At 26.7% G+C, this 22047-nt stretch overlaps 5 protein-coding genes across 5 annotated transcripts; 3 read left to right on the forward strand and 2 right to left on the reverse strand.

Annotated features, from left to right (window-relative positions):
- Positions 1-2525: 2525 nt before the first annotated feature.
- OCT59_011329 (uncharacterized protein) lies at positions 2526-4718 on the reverse strand (the record flags this gene model as incomplete). Its single annotated transcript, XM_025320877.2, has 1 exon — positions 2526-4718. The coding sequence occupies one exon, from the start codon at positions 4716-4718 to the stop codon at positions 2526-2528; it is 2193 nt and encodes a 730-aa protein (XP_025170321.2).
- Positions 4719-11645: 6927 nt separating this feature from the next.
- On the forward strand, positions 11646-12315 carry OCT59_011330 (uncharacterized protein; the record flags this gene model as incomplete). The annotated part of the gene is made up of 4 exons (XM_066136430.1): positions 11646-11654; positions 11771-11901; positions 11977-12066; positions 12132-12315. The coding sequence occupies 4 exons, from the start codon at positions 11646-11648 to the stop codon at positions 12313-12315; spliced, it is 414 nt and encodes a 137-aa protein (XP_066001053.1).
- An 832-nt stretch (positions 12316-13147) lies between these two features.
- Positions 13148-14580, reverse strand: OCT59_011331 (uncharacterized protein; the record flags this gene model as incomplete). The annotated part of the gene is made up of 2 exons (XM_025329154.2): positions 13148-13708; positions 13807-14580. 2 exons carry the CDS (start codon positions 14578-14580, stop codon positions 13148-13150), a joined length of 1335 nt encoding a protein of 444 aa, XP_025177679.2.
- Positions 14581-18382: 3802 nt separating this feature from the next.
- On the forward strand, positions 18383-19147 carry OCT59_011332 (uncharacterized protein; the record flags this gene model as incomplete). Its single annotated transcript, XM_066136431.1, has 4 exons — positions 18383-18457; positions 18533-18689; positions 18950-19005; positions 19094-19147. 4 exons carry the CDS (start codon positions 18383-18385, stop codon positions 19145-19147), a joined length of 342 nt encoding a protein of 113 aa, XP_066001054.1.
- Positions 19148-19506: 359 nt separating this feature from the next.
- OCT59_011333 (uncharacterized protein) lies at positions 19507-20239 on the forward strand (the record flags this gene model as incomplete). Its single annotated transcript, XM_066136432.1, has 4 exons — positions 19507-19915; positions 20000-20014; positions 20085-20102; positions 20190-20239. The coding sequence occupies 4 exons, from the start codon at positions 19507-19509 to the stop codon at positions 20237-20239; spliced, it is 492 nt and encodes a 163-aa protein (XP_066001055.1).
- Between the last annotated feature and the right edge of the window lie 1808 nt (positions 20240-22047).

The raw sequence follows: 22047 nt of genomic DNA on the forward strand, positions 1-22047 counted from the left end.
TTATTAACTTTAAAACCATCTATATCGTAACCTAGATTTGAATTCTTAATTTTTGTCAATAAAGGATCGTAGTAAATAATCCACAAGAGCGGTGAAATTATCTCCCCTTGATCAATCCCGCATTGCATATTAAAGGCGTCTGTTAAACCATAAGGTGTAAAAACTTTGTTTTTCCGTCCAAATGATAGACCTGTTAATAAATTAATTAATTCTACTGGAAATTTAATTCTTTTCATTGCTTTTTCAAGCATAAAAACATTAATCCGATCATAAGCCTTTGACATGTCAAGAGCAAGAATCCATAATTCTTTATCACGTTCGTTACTATGTTGAATTATCTCATTAATTATTCGTAATGGTTCAAAAGTTGAATTTAGGGGCAAGCCCGCGTATTGGTATCCTTGTAAAATTTGATGTTCTACCATTATCTTCGAGATACGTTTTGTAATTATTTTCATCATAACTTTTCTAGCTGTTTCCAATAACGTGATTGGCCTAGTATTATTTAATCTATACCCCCAAGGTTTCGGCTTTGGGATCGGATATATATTTGCTAGTTTCCAGTCTTCAGGCATTATTTGATTACGTAAAACATCATTTATAATATCTCTTAATAAATGATTAAATTCTGACGGAGCCTTTTTAATTTCATCATATGCAATTCCTGTTGGCCCCACTGCTTTTTTAATTGGTAAATCTTTGATTACGATATCCCATTCATCATCGGTTATTAGTTCAAGACAATTATTATAAATTAATTCATTAATTGATCTTATAGGTTCATATTCATCAGACCACTCTTGTAAATCATCTATTGTACGATTTTTCGACCCTGCTGCATTTTGAAAATGATCTTTAGTTATGTCTTTGATTTTATTTTCATCAGTAACTAAAATACTGTTTCCATCTTCGTCATCAATTAAAACTCTATCTATAAAAATTTTTTTCATTTCATTTTCAGTAATATTATCAATCATTCTTCGTTGATTATCTGCCAAATCTGCACAACGTTTATCTATGGCTTCTTTAATTTTATCATTTTTTAGATTAAACATTTCCAATGAAAATTTTGAAAATAAAGTATCGTATATCTCATTTAATTCCTTAACATATTGACCTATTAAAAATCGACTTAATCTATGTTGTAATAAGAGATATGTTGAATTCACTTCATCTATTGAATGTCTTTTAACTAAATGTTTTAAATAATTATTGTAGTATTTCCAATTTAGAGCGAGTTTTTCAAAACTCAATTTCTTTTTAAATTTTCTTCTTAAATATACAATATATCGTAAATCTTTATATAATTGTGTATGTTGAAATGTTTTGTCACGGTCAACATTAACTATAATTTCTTTAGATCGAATATGTTGTTGTTTAATTTTCAATAAATTATTTTTAAAAAACGACCACTTTTCTTCAATCGAACCATTTAAATTAAAAGAAGTAGCAACCTTTTTTAAGTCATCTTGAAAATTTAAAAGATCTTTTTCTTCAGTATTATCAAAATCAAAAATATATCTAATTAAATTTACATTAGTCGTATTCATTTTTTTTGTCTGTAAAATCGGATAGATCAAATCTTCATTAATAAAATCAAAAGTTAATAAGGCATGATCCGTTTTAATTATATCTCTTATATTAATAATTTTTGCCTTCGATGTTTTCGTAAAAAGATTTTCTGATATCCATATATAATCAATTCTTGATTTGAAACGACCAAAGTAAGTCATTATATCTTTTGTATTGTCCATGTCATAAGTTTCCTTATGAACATCCCATAAATTAAGATTTTCTAATTTCTGAAAAATTTTCAACATTTTTGGCACAGATTGTTTATTATCAAGTCGTTTTTTAAACTTTCTATATTGTAAATTAAAATCACCACAACAAATGATTTCCATTTTTTTAGATTTAGCTATTTTAATATGATTAATCACATGTGTATTCATATTAATTTTGTTGTTCATATCTACACCCGTACGATGATTAGCTAAATTATAAAATAATATTAAGCGTAATTTTTTATTATTTTTAAAGGAAAAGTCCACTATTAATATTCGTCCATTAATTTTTTCTATATTGAATATATGTTTTTCTAAATTATTTCGTATTATAAGCATAACTCCTTTTCCAATAGCATTTTTATTATCATTATGTGAAATAATTTTGTATCCAGCTTTATCTGCATTAAAAAAATTAATTTCTTTATCAGCTTTTTGTGTTTCTGTAATGCCCATTATATCGACACCATTTTTTCTTATATAGTCAAAAATATTGTTCAATTTATATTCTGTTAAGGTACATATATTAAGCACCGCTATTTTTGTAAAATATTTCTGATTATCGTGCTCGTTAAACATATCTATGTTATTGTTAATTTGATTTGGAATTGTATTATCTTCCATTAAGTTTGTTTTTTTCTTCTTTTTCTTTTTTCTTTTATAATTAATTAAATGTGGGGGTGGATTGTTAGAATAATTATTAATTAAATTATTATTATTGGGTTGTACAATCATTAAGATTTAAAAAGTGGATTCGAACTGGTTGGCTGAATTGCTAGTACCCCCAATACTTGCAATTTTAGTTGTAGTAGAATCATTTTGTTCTTTATCGGAAAGTTGTCCAGTAAGTTTTGTGATCATATTGAACATATTATTTAATAAACTATCTTGTTTTTCTACTCTTGATTCTAAGTTAAGCACTAAGTTGTTGTCATCATTTTCACTTGAAGATGAGTCAGGTTTGGCACGCTTATTATTATCGTTAACAATTGGTAATTTGTCAGGCTTTTGTTGGAGACCTTTACGATTATTATTATTTTTAAAGGTTTCTTTAATTGAATTAATTTCTTTTCTAACTATATCATTTTCTTTTCTAAATTCGGTAATCATTGCATTTAAAGTAGTAAGTTGTTTTTTGATCTCTGATAAATCATTTTGTGAAGATGTATGTGTGTTGTTATTTGGCTCATGCATAGAGCCTCCTTTCCTAGTACCGCCTTGAATTGGGTTGTGGTTGTTGTCACTTATATCTTCTTCGTCACCCCAAGCTTGCATTTCTTCTTCACTAAAGGTATAAGTATTATTATTACGTTGTCGGTTGATAATATTATTTTGATTCCAATGTCGTTGTCGATTATTAGGATATCTATTTCCCTTAGTAGCATCGGCGTATGAATTGAATTTAGATTTATTACGATTTTTAAACTGTTGGAGCAGTTGATTACGATTTAATTTATTTGAACGTTGTCGTAATTCCGTTTGACATTCCTTCGCTACATGTCCCGTATATCCGCATCTATGACAAGATTTGGTATCTAACGGGGACCATTCTAGTTGTTGACCTTCATATTCATATACATTATTGGTTGCAATACTAAAATCTTCATCATTTCGAAAATATACAAAAGCATATTTCATAGGTTTATACGTCACGGGGTTGCGTGGAATAAAGATAGACGCAGCGCTGGTTTCAGTAACCAATGGTTGTAAATCACGTGCACAAGTATTGAACGGTAAACCATTGATTTTTGCTGCAAATTGGAACCTTTCAGATTTTTTATCTTCAGATAGCAAAACAGGTACCACTGAGAGACATTCTTTAAACGCCCATACACTCCATTGAGCATAAAAAGGTTGTACGCTAAGTTCGTCTTTGTAGGTTATAAAAGCTTGTCTGTATATACCTTTAAGTCGTGTAGTAATGCCATCTTCTTCTAATTCTCCATATCGACTAAAAACAGCCTTTAAATTATAATTTTCCATATATAACGGTATATTGAATACCTTGATAGTACGGCTTTCACGACTTTGAAAAAGTTGTTTTCGTTTTTCTTGTAAATTATCTACTTTCTTAAAGGAGTAAACGACATTATTTTCATCGCCATCGGTTGCACTAGGCATTTTAAAAGTCATATTACATAAGCTATTTAAATCGACTTCAGTGTTGACTTTAATACTAATCACGTGACAGTATTTTTGTTCTTGACTGGTATCATCAGTCATTTTAATTGGTTTCTTTTCTTCAAAAGTGGTAACGACGTCAATTTTTGATTTGATAATTTTAACAATATAATGACAAAATTGTGTACTTTTGGGCGCCTCCGGAATCGTACAAGTTGCTTTCCATGTGTTATGTTTAGATAAGACGATTGGTGAAAATTCGGCGTCAGCCATTTCTTTTTCAGGCAATTGATTATCGGCAGATGGATCAACAAAATGTGAGTCATCCTGCATCGACTGATCATCTTGATCTTGTGTGTTGATCTTTCGTAGTACATCTGAATGATCTTCATTAGCTTTTCCTTTGTTCGCAGTTGGTGTTGCAGAGGTTGATTGTGTCACAATAGGATCAACATTTTTCGGGGTCTCGGCAGGTTTGGTTTTCTTTTTTTGCTGCGTATTTTGTGGATTATAAGCAACGAAAGGGTCAAGTTCTTGTCGTTTGAAAGTCGCTTGTTGTTTTCTATTATATGGTAACCTTGCAGAAGCCGCTGCTTGGTGTTGTTGTTTTTTTTTCTTCTTGTTTTCTTGACGTAAGGTAGCTTTAGACTTAACTGTAGTAAACTCCTCGTCATTAGGAGTGAAAGTAAAATTATTCGAAGTATCTTGCGCAGTAGAAGTTGTACCAACAACTCCTTCCATAGTTTCTCCCTGCTCCTGGTTGTCTATACCCTTCTGGGCCGCACTACGAGTAGTCCTAGCTGAGATGGACATACCGTTATATTTAACGAAATAAAATAATTATGAGAATATCGAAAAGAATTTTTCTAAGTTTTTCTTTGTAAAAAAACGAAATGAAGGAATGGGAGAGAGTTTTCTCATTGTCATTGTCATTTACATAAAGTTATATAAGATTAATTTGAGAGTTTTTTACCAAAAAGGAAATTTTTTTATAAAAAGAGAAATGATTTTCAATTTCGAGGCAATTCAGCAGGTGTTTTAATAACAAATTGAGAAATGATTTCCATAGAAAATCTCGTGACAAAATTTATAATAAATTTAAAAATAAATGATCAACAAATGATCAACAAAATTGTTACTAGTTTTATAAAAAACGCCCAATAATATCTTTTTATTGTTTTAATATATTTGGGTTTTAATTCTGATAGTTTAGTTCATTTTTTTTATTTTACTTCTTCATTTCTGATATGTTTATAAAATTTGTATTCGCTAACTATTACTGTTCAATAAAAATAAAAATAAAAATAAAAATAAAAATAAAAATATATTTGGGTTTTAATGCAGGGCGGGCTTCAACTTACCAAGTTTCGGCTAGTGTATGGGAGGTAGTGGGTTAATTAAAGAAATGGTTTTTAGGTGTAGTTGGTTATATCTTTAATAGTTTCGTATTTAATTGCCCCACCGTCGAAGTAGATTCTTCTGATAGTTTAGTTCATTTTTTTATTTTACTTTTTCATTTTTGATATGTTTATAAAATTTGTTTTCGCTAACTATTACTGTTTAATAAAAATAAAAAAATATATTTGGGTTTTAAATTTAAATTTTTTTTATATAGAAAAATTAAGCATTATTATTATTTTTTTCTTAGATCTTGGAAATGGATTAAGAAATCTAAATTAAATAACGACAGTAAAAGTATTATCTTTTTTTTTTTTATATTTAAAAATTCTCTTCAATTTATTGCATTAATTCATTTCTTCTATTAGATGTCCATATTATTTATCAACTTGAGGAGTCATTACTACTTCATTTCTTGGAATTTGGATATTAGAAATATATTTTTTAAATTATGGAAATCTAAAAGGATTTTTTGGCACAGTTTTGAAATAAACCATTGACATATTTGGTATTATTTTAATTATACTAGTCCTTTTAGCTTTTTTACCGATACGAAAATGTTCAAAAATTCTGTAAACTTTATTTTATTTTTCAAGTTTACTTGAATTAATTAATATAACAATACGGTACGGTCATTTATTTATTTATTTTTTCAAAAAAATCGGATAATCTAGTTTTCAAATAATTTTAAATATTAACCATATATATTAATATTAATACATTCTAGTTATATTTATTATTGATATTTCTTGTAGAGAACTACTTACTATCGGCAAAAAAATCTTAATAAAAAAAATTAATCTAATTTAATATACTAACATATATAATAATAATTTATATTTAGCTTTAGTACTTTACTAACTATGCTGTTTTTAGTAATTTTAAATATTAACATTATTTTATGTCAGATATACATTGACGAAAAGTTATTTCACAAAGTAAGTAACTGAAAATTTTATCTTTCATTTTTTATATTATTATATATTAATTTACATTGCTGAAACTTATGATTTGGCGACTTTAGCACCGCTTGCATGTTACTGTCACATGACTATATGATCAAGTGCTAGCGGCAATTTTTTGTTTTGACTATATAGTTTCTTTCTCATTACTTCACATCAGCTATATAGATGCTATAAAGAATTTAATGAATTTTTGATAAATTTTTATAATGCAGTATTTCTTTAATTTTTTATTATAATGTATTATTAATCTAATAATTTGAAAAAATTATATGATCATATTAAAAAATACCTATAAATTCATCGTAAAATTTATTGTGCAATTTTAATAATAAAATTACATTACAATTTACAAATACATCAAATACATTGTCTATGTCTAAATTCTAAAAATAATTCTATCATATATACTATAATCTGACATGTAGAATGATGTTGAAGATGATTTATGCCAACAACCTTCTTCCTTTTCCTCTTGTTATAATTGGATAGCCGCGGATTTTTAAGCGATCAACGTACTAAATTTCCGTTGACATAGCGCCCCTGGTGATACAACCATAACAAGGTGGGAATCTATAGTATCACCTGATTGATCTGAAATCTGAATTTAAGCTAAGAAAAAAGAACGAAGTCCTGCAGAAGATAAAGTTTCAAAATTTCAAAGCCAGGACCTATATAATTGCAGAAAAGTGTTAATAAGAACATTTTTTAAGAGTCTCAAATTATTTTCAAAAACTTACCCGATTCAGCCATTCAGAGTTGTAGCTGAAGTTCCTACAAAAAAAAAGTTAAAATCAATTTTTTAAAGTTTGATTTTTTTTTTTTTTGAAACTTACCTATCCCACATCTAAAAAGAAAAAATTGAAACATTAATGAATGTTTCATTAAAATAAATAGTTCAAAGAATAGCAAATTCTTGCACATCAAAGAAATCTAAAGACAACCATATAAAAATATAGAAAGTACAAAATGTTAGAAAACATTTCATTAAGAGAACAAATCAGCCAATTTCTCACCAAAATCCTATGCACTTAATGTGTCAGACCATTACTCAGGTCATACTTGATATGTCAAAGATAGATTATTGAATTTGGTCTTGATCTTGAATGACAGTACTTATCTTCAATACAATCAACAGGTTGACTTGACTTAAATCAACTCTCACATAACTTTATGATGTTCCAAAGGTACCTACCTCATCGAATCTTAAAATAAAAAAGAAAAAAAAACAAAATGTTAGTAAATGTTTCGTAAAGAAATCATTTAACAAAAAACCTCCCTATCAAAATCTATCCCACACATCCAAAAATCTGAAAAATTGCCTAAGAAACGAACTGTTAGCAAAGTTTGTTAAAAAAAAATAAAGAAAAAAATCTGATTTACTTGCCAAAATCTCGTATCCAAAGTTAAAATTCAAAATCCAAAACCCAAAATTCACGTGTCCAGACCTGTCTAAAGAAAGAAAATTTGAATAAATAAAATTTAAAAAAAATTTTAATTTCTCACCATAATTCTATGACCAGATCATTCTAAAAGAATTCTTATAACAAATTCACGCGTCTAGGACTGTTTACTGAAAGAAAAAGAAAAGATGAACATTAGAAAATGTTCAAATCTTGAAATCCATGTTCTATACTCATCTAAGAAAATTTTCAATTTCACCATTTCCTACCAAAATCCACATTCTAGACCTGTCTAAAAAAAATTTTCTGAATTTTACTGAGATTTACGCATCCAGACCTGTCTAAAAAAAAGATGAAAATTCCATTAGCCTTAATACTATGACTATAAATAAAAAAGATAATAAAAAAACCCTTGCCTAGTACTGAATTCCAACGCATCCAAAGACTCAAAAGTTTGTCTAAAAAAAAAAGGAAAAAATGAACTGTTAGTGGTGACCATTTATTAAAATAAATTAAAGAAAAAATTTTTTTTTGAAAACTTACAAAATGTACACCCAGAAAATGAAATACACCTAGCAAAAGAAGAAAAAATTGAAATGTTATAGCGTTTCATTATAGAATTTGAAATTTTTTTTTCATGGGCTTTTTTAAATAAATATGATAAATACGAGAGGAGGAAAGGATAAAGGAAGAAAAATGGTTTATTTTTTTATAAATAAAAATATGACAGTTAAAAACCGTAAAAAAAATAAATAAAAAAAAATTTTTTTTATAAGAATGAAGGAAGGGAAGAAGGATAAAACAAAGGAATGAGAAAAAGCGAATAAAGGGAGTTGCTTAAAAAAGTTTAGTTTAAATTTTTAAGATCAAACTGGCAGTAGTAAATAGTAATGAATTGATCACGTAATATTCAATATTTTATTTTTAAAGTATAATTTTATTAATTTCATTGTAAATTGTCTTGTACAATATATAAATAAAATATTATATTAGACTTTTTTAATTGCATCTATATTGGAAAAAAAAATTTAACTAAAAAAAATTTTTAAGATCATACATACTGTATTCTCCAATTGTACGATTAATTGTATATCATTTATCACGTGATATTAACAATAAAACTGCACAGTTCAATCAGTTCATGCTGGTCGAATATCTACGTCACGCGTTATGGCCATTACGCGTATCAAAAGTTTAAAAAAGAATCTTATGCATTCTGTTTTAAACTTTTATTCCTTCCTTTCCTCGTCCTTTGGCTCTATAGGCGCGGAAAAAAAAAATTTTTTTTTTTATTTTTTTTTAAAATTTTAGTGTGGCTTCGTCTTTCCCTTCCCAGAATGCCGGTCAAAACTACGCACCAGACTTTGGATAATAAGGTAAATGGGAGGGGAAGTCAGTTTTTTTTTTATTTTAGAAACGTTTTAACATTTCTTTTCTTTCTTTTACTTGCAGGTATTTATGTGAAAAAAATAAATGAAATAATAAATGACGCAACGAGAATAATGAAGCAAAAGAATGTAACAGAAAAACAAATAACGGATATATGGAATATGGTTATTATACCGAAAGTTGAGTGTATCAAATGATGGTGTAATCTTCTTCGTAGTAGTTTTTTTAATATTATGAACGGTTTACTAACCATTCTTGTTTTCCATATAGGTTTCGCAGGAAATAAAGGGCAAGAGAAAACGAAAGGGAAAGTGAAAATGAAAGGGGAAGTGAAAACGAGAGGGGAAGCGAAAAATGAAAGGGGAAAAGAAACAAAAGGAGAAGCGAAAAATGAAAGAAAGCGAAAAACGAGAGGGAAAGGGAAAAACGAAAGGGATAGAGTAAAAATGATAAGGAAAAGGAAAACGAAAAAGAAAGGGAAAATGAAAGGGGAAAAAGAAAGGGAAAACGAAAGGGGAAAACGAAAGGGGAAAATGAAAGGGGATGAACTTCCAAAGGATGGAAAAAAGCCAAGATTCATCTTGTTTTTTTTTTATTTTTTTTTAATATTATGAACGGTTACTAATAACCGTTCTTTTCTTCTTTTTTTAGGATCGTGGGCTTCCGAGTTCCGAAGAACGGAAAAAGCCAAGATTCGTAAGTACGAATCTTGGTTTTATTCTTTTGTTTTTTTTTGTGATATTAACGAACGGTTACTAATAACCATTTTTTTTTCTTTATTATTTTAGGTTCGGGTTGGCTTCCGAGTTACGAAGAATGGAAAACCCCAAAGATTCGTAAGGAATCTTTACTTTTTTTTTATTTTTGTATTTTTGTATTATTACAAACGGTTTACTAACCGTTCTTGTATTTTTTTTATAGGTTCGGGAAGGCTTACGAGTTCTGAAGAACGGAAAACCAAGATTCATAAGTAAGTACGAATCTTGGTTTTTTTTTTGTTTTTTTTTTTAATTTTATTAATGAACGGTTACTAATAACCGTTCTTTCTTCTTTTTAGGTTTGGCTCTCGGGTGAGCTTCCGAAATATAGAAACTCCAAAGATTTGTAAGTACAAATTCTTTGAAGTCTTTTTTAATTTTTTTTAATAGAACGGTTACTAACCGTTTTTTTTCTTTTTTTTTTGTAGGTTCGGCTCTCGGGCGGGCTTCCGAAATACAGAAACTTCAAAAATTCGTAAGTACGAATTTTTTGGAGTTTTTTTTTTATTTTTTTATTATATGAACGGTACTAACCGTTCTTATTCTTTTTTTTATAGGTTCGGCTCTCTGGTGGGCTTCCGAAATACAGAAACTTCAAAGATTCGTAAGTACGAATTTTTTGGAGTTTTTTTTTTATTTTTTTATTATATGAACGGTACTAACCGTTCTTATTCTTTTTTTAGGTCTCGGGTATTTCGGGTGGCTTTCGAATAGCAGAAAACCAAAGTTTTGTACTATTACGGTACGAAACTTTAATTTTATTTAATTTTTTTTTATTATGAACGGTTACTAATAACCGTTCTTTTCTTTATTTTTTTAGGTGGACTTCTGAGTTCTGAAGAACAAGATTCGTAAGCTTGGTTTTTTTTTCTTTTTTTTAATATTAACGTTAACGAATGGTACTAACCGTTCTTTTTCTTTTATTTTTTAGGACATTAATTTCTCTCTTTTTTTTGTAGATATCGGTTTTCGACTTTGGGACTTGGATATGCTGATATGGTAAGTTTCGATTTTCGATTTGAAAATTCGAAACATAAAGGATTGAAGCGCAATTTATCCTTGAAGGTTTGCTTAATGTTGTCAGTGTTTAATTCATAATTTTTTTGGTATGTCGTAAAAACACATCATGTGATTTATTGGAAGAGCTATCGCTCGGAACTACTTATATTTGAGGATAAAATTATTTAATTGCTACAATTGAGTATATATTTAATGCAAATGTACTATATATTTACCATAAATGTACTATATGTTTACCACAAATGTACTATACTTACTGCAAATGTACTATATTTTACTACATAATTACTACAAATAAAAGTTGTATTTACTGCACAATTACTTTTATTAGAACTTATAATTACCATACATTTATGTTAATTTGTTACATCGCTACTATATGTTTACATTATGGTAAATTTACATTTATACTAATTTTCTATATACTAACTATGGAAGTACTGCATCACTACACTATATTTACTATAAAATAGTGGTACGCCTACTACTTTTTAATATATATATAGTAGATGTGTAGTGGCCACAAAGCCGCTATTTAACCTGTTTCTGTAATGTATTTTGTTTCCCTTCTTAGTATATCATGATAATAAATAATAAACAGATTCTGTTAGAAAGCTCCGCTTATTTCCTAAAAAAAAGCTTTTGGGAAAATTTTTAAAATTTTTAGAAAAAGAACCAAAGTTAGATATAAAAAATTTAAAGTGCGAATGAATAGAAATTTGTACCTAAAGCAAATGTTTCATTCTTAGAGATTGTAAGCGTTAAATATGAAAAAATTGATGAAACTGTAACATACAGATAGTGATAAATATGAAAATGGTAAAAATACTTCAAAAAAAGAACAGAATATTGAAATTTCTTTTAATACTGAATCAGATGTCAAAATACAAACAAATTCCTATACTAAATTATTGCTATTATTTCCGTAATAATAGATACCTTCATCTAGTTCATTACCAGTAAAATATTGGTTTTATTACTATGAAATAACAATCCTATCAAATCCAAGTAATAATAAAACAATAATTGCTGTTGGTTTTGCTCCAAAAAAATATTCAACAAACAGGTATTATATATTTATATCTTTATTGATTTTTAATTTTAAATGATTTAAGTGATTTCCAATTCTCTTTAATTGAAGATTACCCGGGTGCAATACACATTCAGTTGGATTTCATTCAGATGAAGGTAGAAGGTATACAGGCTCAAAATATGATGAGAAATGGGTGAAGTAAATGATGTGTTGGGCTGTGGTTATTGTCTAAATACTGGACAAATCTTTTTTATAATGAATAGTAAATATTTAGGTATCGCTTATATCGGATTATTTTATACTTGGTATCCTTCAATTGGTTCTAATTGTGTTTGTAGTTTAAAAGTTAATTTTGGCCAAGATGAATTTAAATATAAAGAAACTGGTGGTATGGGTATTACTGGCATAATTTCTCATGAAGCCGATGATATATTTACTGTCACATGAATTTTTTTCTGTTAATGAACAATTATTATGTGAACATATTAAATCAATAAATGTATTAAATCAATAAATGTATTTTTTTAGAAATTCCATCCCAATGCAACAATATAGATGATGGCAAATGACTGACCATTTAAATGACCTTTCGAATGACCTGGTCATTTGTCATTTTAAATCATTTATAAAGCTAACCATTTCGATCTTAATGTAAAGTATGTAAAAGTTTAAAAATAGTCAAAATTATGGATAAAAAAAAATTAAGAAAATTAAAATAGCACAATAATTTTGGCCAGAATTACAAGATCACATGACAATTTCTGGCTTTTGCTATGAATCGATCACGAGATGAAATTAATATAAATTCAAAATCGTTCTATGAATGACTACTTTTGTTCATTATATTAAAACGTGATTTTTAATGATTTAAACCGCAGGATCATTTATTTTAAAGGTGGCGTCAGCTGCCAATAAAAATAGCTGCATGTGACAATGTGACATTATTAATTCCGGCCAATAAAGTAAATTTGGCCTAATATGTAATCTACAGTCAAATATATAAATTTTTTAAGAAATAGTTTTATTCCATGATATTTTATATCTAAAAACCACAATTTGAACTTTTTTATTGTGTTAATAAAATTTATCACTCAAGAATTTAACGAAATATATTTTATTATGTAAAAGAAATTTATTTAAAAACAAAATTTAAAAGAACATCATACTAAATTCTAACATGTTTAGGAATGGTACTATGATATAATAAAAAGAATAAAAAAAGAATAAAATTTAACATCAATTTAAAAATAAAAAAGAAAAGATGATATCACATAATTTGTTAATATCTAGGACGTACAACAATTTTCATATCAATGCACTGAGAAAATAATGAATATTTAAAGTTAGGTTTTTCCGATACTTTATCAACCAATTCAACGTCATATTTTCTAAGCAACAAAATCAACAAGGTTTTCATTAGTACATTAGATATATTCTTTCCAGGGCAAATTCTCGTACCACCTCCAAAAGGTATAAAAGCATTCTTAGCAATTTCATTATTTAAAAATCTTTCTGGAATGAATTCATCAGGATTTTCCCAAAATTCAGGTAATTTATGAATTATATCATGACCAACAAAGAAAGTTGTATTAGCTTCCAAATGATTTCCTCCAACAATACTTGCTTGTGTTGAAACACGTGGTGATAATAGTACAACTGTGTATATTCGTACGGATTCTTTTAAAATTGCGTCAAGGTATGTAAATTTTTCCAAATCTTCATAGCTTATTTGTCTTGATAAATCATCACCTAAAATTTCGCTTATTTCCTTTCGAAAATGTGCAGTAACTTTAGGATGTTTAGCTAATAACCAAATTGTGTAGCAGGTCATATTTATAGTCTAATATGGTAATTAAATCATTTTTTTTTATTTAAATAAATTATTAGTTATTTAAATGAAAATATTATATTTTCAATAATTTAAAATATAAAACATACCGTTTCTGTACCATTTACACTGACATCCGTAATGGTGGAACAAACTTCTTGATCAGTTAATGGAGCTTCGCTTCCATCATAGTTAGGATCGAGTGGAGTGTTTAATGTCAATAAATTATCCAACAAATTTGAACCAATATTTCCATCACTTTGCATATTATTATTAATCTCATTTCTTCTCTTACTGATAAATTCAAGCATAAATTGATTTAACCAATCAGAGCTCTTTTTGTATTTTTTGTTCAAATGATAATATCCTGGTAAATTTTTAAATATTTCAGGAACGAAAGCTTGAAAAAGCATGTTCGGAAAAAATGTTCCTGAAGCTTTAGTAAATTTAAAGGATCTTTTGATTTCTTCAAGTCTAATCGGATCATCTTGATTTTCACCGAACAAGTACGTATTAAGACAATAAGAAGGTTTGTTAGTAACAGTTTGTAAGATAATATCAGTCATGAAACATTTCATCCATTCAACAAAATCAAATTGATATTCTTTTTTGTCCCAATAACTTTCATTCTCATTAAATAATGATTGTACAAGTTGGGTGAAGTCTTTAAGAAATCTGTGAGAACTTATTGATTGCATAACAATTTTTCTATTTCGTTTCCATGATGTAAGATCGTCATTAAATGCTAATCCATTCGATTTAACATATTTGATTGCACCTCTTGGAAAAAATTTAGTTTGTGAGTTTGTAACATAAACCTGATCGAGTAACGAAGGATGACAAAGAATAACGGATCTTTTACTTCCAACCCAAACTTCAAACATATCACCATATTTTTTATGATTATCCTTTGCATATTGTGCTGGATTTAATCCTATTTGATGCAAATTACCAATTAATGGAAGTGGAAATGGACCAGGAATTCGCGATTTACGTGTAAAATATTTGTAATAATATCTCAATACATATAGGAGAATTAATACATTGATAGTTGTAATCAAATTTATCTCTAAAACTATTGACGTGAATGCCATTGTTGTTAATAGTCAAGAAATTGTTTTTTCTATTTCTTTTTTTTTTTTGTAGACAAAAAATGTTCTTCAAATTTGTAATTTTATGATGGGTTTATATACTTTATTTTTTGAAAAAAAGGGCCAAAGATCAATATAATTTGCAGATCACTGTTAAGTGATCATTATTTTTGACATCATTGACGTGCTTTACATTGATCGGCGGGCTTAATTTATTTTTAATTTCCTCTTTCCTCACTGATTCATTAACGTGATTTAGATTGATCGGTGGACTTAACTATTTTAAGTCCAATTTTCCTCATTGATTCATTAACATGGATTTACGAAAATTCTTATAGTAAATTTAATTCGTTGATCCGCTATTGAAACTTTATAAAAAAAAAAGAATACTAGTAATTGATTATATTTGATTCTCACGAATTACCGACATTTAATAAATTTTGGCAAATTTTAATAAAATTTAACGATTTTAATAAATTTTAAGTGAAGTTTTCATAGTGTTACGTCATTGGCGTAAATTCATACGACTTTTGACGTAAAATATAATTATTCTTTTAAAAAAAAATAACCGATTATAGTAAGATTCAATATATACCGGAAAAAATCAATTTTTTAGATTCAAAAAATGAGTGATCGATGGTCGAGAATTTCCGTTTAATTGGTTCACGCGTAATATAATTGATTGGATGTTCCCTCAAAATAATATATATATATATATACATATATATTCATTTTTTCGGTACACACATTATTTTGTATGTACTTTTTTTTTATGTATTAGAAGTAGTATGGCTTATTGTAAATAATCAGCCAGCATAAGAAATAATTTTTCTTGTGCAAAATATTATTCTGTTAAAGTTACTATTAACTAATTTACTATATCAATTTGAGTTATTCATTTAAAACAACAACATTTATTTGTTCTATTTATGTAAACAAAAAGTTTACGTATTACTCTATAATCAGTGTTGAACAAAAGTTATAATATCAAAATTACTTTTTAAAATAAATATACATACATAATAATAATAATTTCTCATTATAGGCTTAACAAAGTCTTTTAATAATCAATTAATTATAAAATTTATCTTAGATAGCACAGTCTAAGAGAATACTTGTTATTCCATGGGTATCAAAATTCAAAAATATTCACCGATGCCTTGGGGCCCTCGAAGGGAGGGGAGCATCTGTGTATATGGAGTATTTATTAGATATCCATAGAATAACAAGATTATCTCATTGTGTATGACGTATATACCTATGAATTTTATACTTTTTTATACTTTTTTTATACCGATGGAATTTACAAAAAATCCATCGGTGTATACATAATACCGATGGGATAATCAATATTATCATCCGTGTGCTTTGGATATCTGAAATATAGTTTGAAATAGCTCAATGATGAATAATAATATATTTCCTGGATGAAAATCACGATGAATCATCCGTTTTTGATGGATTTCTTTAAACTCACCAATAATATTATTTAACAATTTTAATTTACTTGACTAACTAAAGTTTTTATAATTATTATTAACCAATCATTAAGATTTCCCCCTATTGCATATTAAGGAATCATGATTTTATATCTGGATTTTGAAACCATATATTTCTAGAATTTCACCAGAATTATCAATATTATTAATATTATTAGTTGAATATGCTTTTAAGTTTTAACCTAAAGAAAAAAAATTAATTATTATATTTAAGAAAAAAATACTCAAATAAATTATAAAAATATTTTCATATTTCATTTAGAAAGTTACCGAAAATATTTTAAGAATTATTTAAACATTTTAAAGCCATTGTTTTATTTAAAACTCTTGTACATTATATTTCCTTTTTATTCCAATACAACGGACCATCCCACATTGCCGAATATACTTTATCAAAATCACCTTTACCTATTTCTTTAATGTAATTAACTGGCTGTGTAGAATCCATTCAAATATTATATATTAATTTTTAATTTTAACTAGGCGTAACCCGTCGCGTTGCGCCGGGGATGTTACTTGCTCATCAAGTAAGAGAGTAATGATAATATACCTATATTTCATTTGCCATGCAGCGTGAATAGGTCTAGTTTTTTACTATTATTATGATGATATTAGTAGGTGATAAATGTAATAAATTACACAATTTATACGATTATAAAAATGATAATGATTTGTGTGCAAGTGTTATACAGTATATGAAATATTATCATTAAATGCAAATTTTATTTATCACATGAAACAAATGTTGCAGTACTGCGAAATTTACAAATTCATTACAAAAACAATATGTATAAGTATTTTATTGTTACATTGTTACAAAAAAAATCTTTTTTTTTTTATCTTAAAAAAATTCCATTGTAGCATTAAAAAAAATTACATCCTCTAGAAAAAAAAATATCTCACTTAGTATGAAAAAAAATTCCCAGAAAAATTAATTATAACGATCAATTGTTACAATAAATAAATAAGTAATTATGTTAGTCTATTTTTGAGCTTGATGTAAAAATAATAATATTATTATTAATAATAAGAATCGGGAAAAAAGGCAATTGCCGTGGTGCAACAGCATTGATCTGATCACCGATCAAACCTAAATGGTGAAAGAATTTATTCGGAAAAAAAAAATTCGGTTTGAAAGAAAAAAAGCCAAACCGAAAAAGGAAAAGGGGAAAAAAATTTTTCGGATTGGAAAAAAAGCCAACCGGAAAAAAACAAAAAGAAAATAAAAACGAAAAAAAAAATTTGTGGGGAGGGACAAAGAGAAAAGTCAGGTTGAAAAAAGAAACCAAAAAGGAAAAAATAAAGAAAAAATAAAAAAAATATTCGAAAGAAAGAGAAAAAAAATTTTGGGAGAAAAGAGAAAGAAATCGATTTAAAAAAAAAAAATAAGTACCGAAAAAAATTCTGAAAAAAAAAGAACAATAATTCGGTTTAAAAAGATTGAAAAAAAATTCAAAAAAAAAATTAATAATATGGTCTAAAAAAAAGACCGAAAAAAAAATAATATAAGTCTTAAAAGATTATTCAATAAAAAAAAAATAATAATAATTTTTCGGTTTTCTAAACGGTGAAAAGATGAAAAGAATGAAAAAAAAAGAAAGAACTATTTGTAAGTTGGAAAAAAAAATAAATATTTGAAATTCTGATTAAAATTTCATTAACCGGAATTGGATTAGATGTATACGGATCAGCAATTCAAAATTAATTATACAGGCTAATCTAAACGTTAGTCACACAAACACCATTTATTTATATGATGAATGGTTATGATTCCTTATTTATCCAAATGGTTTCTCAATTTTTCAATTGGGTAATGAAAAATAAAAAATGTGCGGATGTAAAAATTGTTGAATTTGATTGGTATGAATTTTAGCCTCAGATGTGCAGTGTGCATGCATATTTTTGCATACATTTAGTACAGAGTTCTGTAATAAAATAAAATAATTTTACGTTCACTAAATTTGTTTTAATAATTTTCATTTATTATAAAGTAAATAACAGTATTACACATATAACTAAAATTATTGTAATCAACACACATTTATAAGTATAGAATCGTTAAAAAGATATTTTAAAAAAAGCCAAGAAATACTAATATGGAAATTTTAAATAAAGCATCCAGAGAAAAGCCAAAAAATTTATGGAAATATGTCGATTCTGATAAATATCATGTAAATGCAATTTCACTTTATAATTTATTATAAAAATATGAATTAAATAGTAAATAAATTTTATTACATATTTAGAAACATGTTACAATTTCTTCTATTGATTCAGTTATCAAATCAGAAGAAATTGATGATAAAATAATCTATATGGACGAAATAGAAAAAAGAAAAGAAGTATATGGTATATGTGGAGAATGTAATGAACCTGGCACAGGAGAATATTGGTGTCAACCTTGTAATGCAAAAAGATTTGAAGAAAATTTTAAAAATTGGACTAGTGGAAATAAAGAAATTGATGAATTAATACAACATTCACAACTTAATGCTGTATATTGTATAAATTGTCTTGAATGGATACCTTTTGAGAAATTTCAAAATGTCACTTATATTACCAGAGGAGGCTTTGGTAAAATTTATTCAGCCGAATGGCCTGAAGGATTTATTGGTTATTGGGATATTGAAAATCAAAATGGCACCGATACACGGGCCAAAAAGTTGCTTTAAAAAGTTTAGATAATTCTTCTGAAATTAGTACAGATTTTTTAAATGAGGTAACTAAATAAAAAAATTAATTTATCATGTTATATTTAAATTGTCATTGTAATTTTTATTAAACTTTTTTTTAATATTAATTGTTAGATCAAATCTCATTTTCAGATTTATATTTGGGGGTTGTTTTCTGCTATGGAATAACTCAAGATCCAAATACCAAAGATTATATGATGGTTTTACGTTATTGTGAAAATGGAAATTTAAGAAATTACTACTTAAATAATTCCTGTAATGTAAAACTTTATGATTTATTAAGAATTGCAAATGGGCTGTTAAGTATTCATAATGCTGAAAAAGTCCATAAAGACTTTCATTCAGGTAATATATTAGAAGGTGGGGCTATGTATATAAGTGATTTAGGAATGTGTCAACCAGCAAATAATAAAGAGAAATCAGATAAAAAAGAAGGAGTTTATGGAGTATTACCTTATATGGCACCAGAAGTTTTACGTGGATATCAATATACAAAAGCAGCAGATATTTATTCATTTGGAATAATTATGAATGAGTTTCTTTCTGAAGAAATCCCTTTTAATGATATTCCTCATGATCATATTTTAGCTGTTAAAATATGTAAAGGATTTAGACCAAAAATTTCTGAACATATTCCAAAATTTCTTGTAGATTTAATTATGAAATGTTGGGATGCTAAAGCAGAAAATAGACCAATTGCTAAAGAATTGTATCAAACATTAAAGAAATTGGACGAATCATATGATTATTATTCTCAAATGTGGGAATATGAGGGTAAAATTGAAGAAAAAAAATTTAAAAATAGTTCTAATGGAAATAATTCTATAAGTATTAAAACTCATCCTCAAGCAATCTATACCAGTAGACTTTTAAGTTTTAAAAATCTTCCAGAACCAGTAAATTCATCAGATTTAACATCTTTCCAAGTTAATTCAGGTAAATCTTCAACTTTAATTGTGAAAAAAAAGTTCAAGTTTTAATAACATCTAACCTTTTTAATAATCGATGATGTCCAATCAGTATCAGCAAATCTAAGTAAGTGTAAATACTTTTTGTATTTATAAATTATATTTATTTTAACATTATATTGTTGTTTAATTTATAGTTTCAGAATGTTTTGATTGTAAAATTTAGAGAATCAGGTAAATAATTTATTTGGAGTGATTTATTAATTAGTTTCCGTCTAATTCGTCATTATTACTAATAATAGATCTCACTGAAATTAACCAAGAAGAAAATGATTTGAATGATGAGCCTTAAATAACAAATTTGTTTTATATATCAGAATATTCAGAATAATATTTAAAAATTTTTATTTAACTTGGTTTATATTTAGTATTATATCATGGTGGAAACTTTTATGGAAGAATCAAATAAGCAAAAAAAAAATATCTTGTTAAAAAAGAGACGCACAATTTTGATTACAAATGCTAGAAAGCGGAATGCTTGGAAAATGTCATTCTGATATCACAATAAAAAATTATGATAGAAAAATCTTAGGTTAGCTTGTCTATTAAACATTAAGAAAGTTGCAAACAAACAAATAATTATTCTTTATATTTAAAAGTCATTTATTTTTATATTTATTATTAATATTTTTTATATGTTTTAAATAAATAAAAAAATATTTTTTTTATTTTAAAATTATTTACTAAGTCTTTAATTGATCCATCTAAAATTATTTTGAGGTGGGTTAAAATAATCGTACATTTTTTTCATGAAACAGAAACTGCATTCGGTATCCGCAGTAATCGCCTCAAGAAAATATTCATTTATCACATTATTTCTTTTATTTTTGCAATACAATAAGCTTAACAGGTTATATATTCACGATTTAAGAATTTTTGAAGAATTTTATCTTCTAAAATTCTCCTGCGCTAATTTATTTAATTGATTAATAACCAGTTTATTGACGAAAGTAAAGTATTGTATTATATAACAAGTTAACATTAAACATGGCAGGGAGCTATAGTCATAGTATAATTAGAACTGTAATAATTCTGACTTTTTTTTAATTAAGTTGGTTTATACTACCATACAGTATCATAATTATGATAAATAGTTTTTAAGATTTAAAGAGAATTTCTAAATTTTAACTGGTGGAAAAATTACTGGTAGATCATGTGATTGTGTATTAAATATTCATGTGATTTATTATGATGATGCAATTTCATTTGGCTCGCTTCGCTCGCCGGGCTTTTCTAGCCAAACCATAACTTTCACTTTATTTGCAAAATTTTTGATTATATTTAACATATCTATAAAAAAAAATGAGAAATTACTCTTAACTAGCTATTAACATAATTTTTTTCTCATTTGGTAAAGGATGATCATTTTCGGTTTATTTTGCTTGTTAATCATTTTTGGCTTAGTTATTTCACTTGTTAATCATTTTAAGGTTAATTATCTTGATTGTTGTTTATTTTTTGGTTTAAAAATAAAAAAATATATATATCAGAATATGTGATTAACTTTAAATAACAATACAGAAAGATTGTTTATTACTTGATAAAGCATTTATTTAATATTTACTATCATCATTTTTGGAATTACGGCTCTGGAAAAAAATTTTTCACGATTATATTGTAATAAAACAATTCTACTATCCGATTGTTGATCATTTTTAGTTCTGGAAAATTATGATAACTGAATATCATAATAATAAGACAATGATAATGAAATTTTACCATTTAGTTGTTGTTTATTGTTTTGTTTCAAAATAAAAAATTACTTGATATAACATTTATTTAATTTTATCATCCAATTGTTGAGAAAAAAAATTTTATGATAACATTATAATAAACAACAATTTTATTATCTGATTGTTAATCATTTTTAGAATTACTACCCTGAAAAAATTTTCATTATAGCATTATAACTAAAGTTGCCTGCCAAAACTCTACAGGCTATTGTCGAAATGTCGAAACTAAAACCTGTAGAAATGCCGAAATGCCGAAATAGTTTCGACATGTCAAAATTGTCGAAACCTAAAAATATTACGTTTCACGTAATAACTCGGCATCCAATGATCGTAGAAAGATGCACCATAGCTCGTTGGAATCGTCTCA

Source organism: Rhizophagus irregularis, chromosome 19 (genome assembly GCF_026210795.1).
Source record: "Rhizophagus irregularis chromosome 19, complete sequence".
NCBI lineage: Eukaryota > Fungi > Glomeromycota > Glomeromycetes > Glomerales > Glomeraceae > Rhizophagus > Rhizophagus irregularis.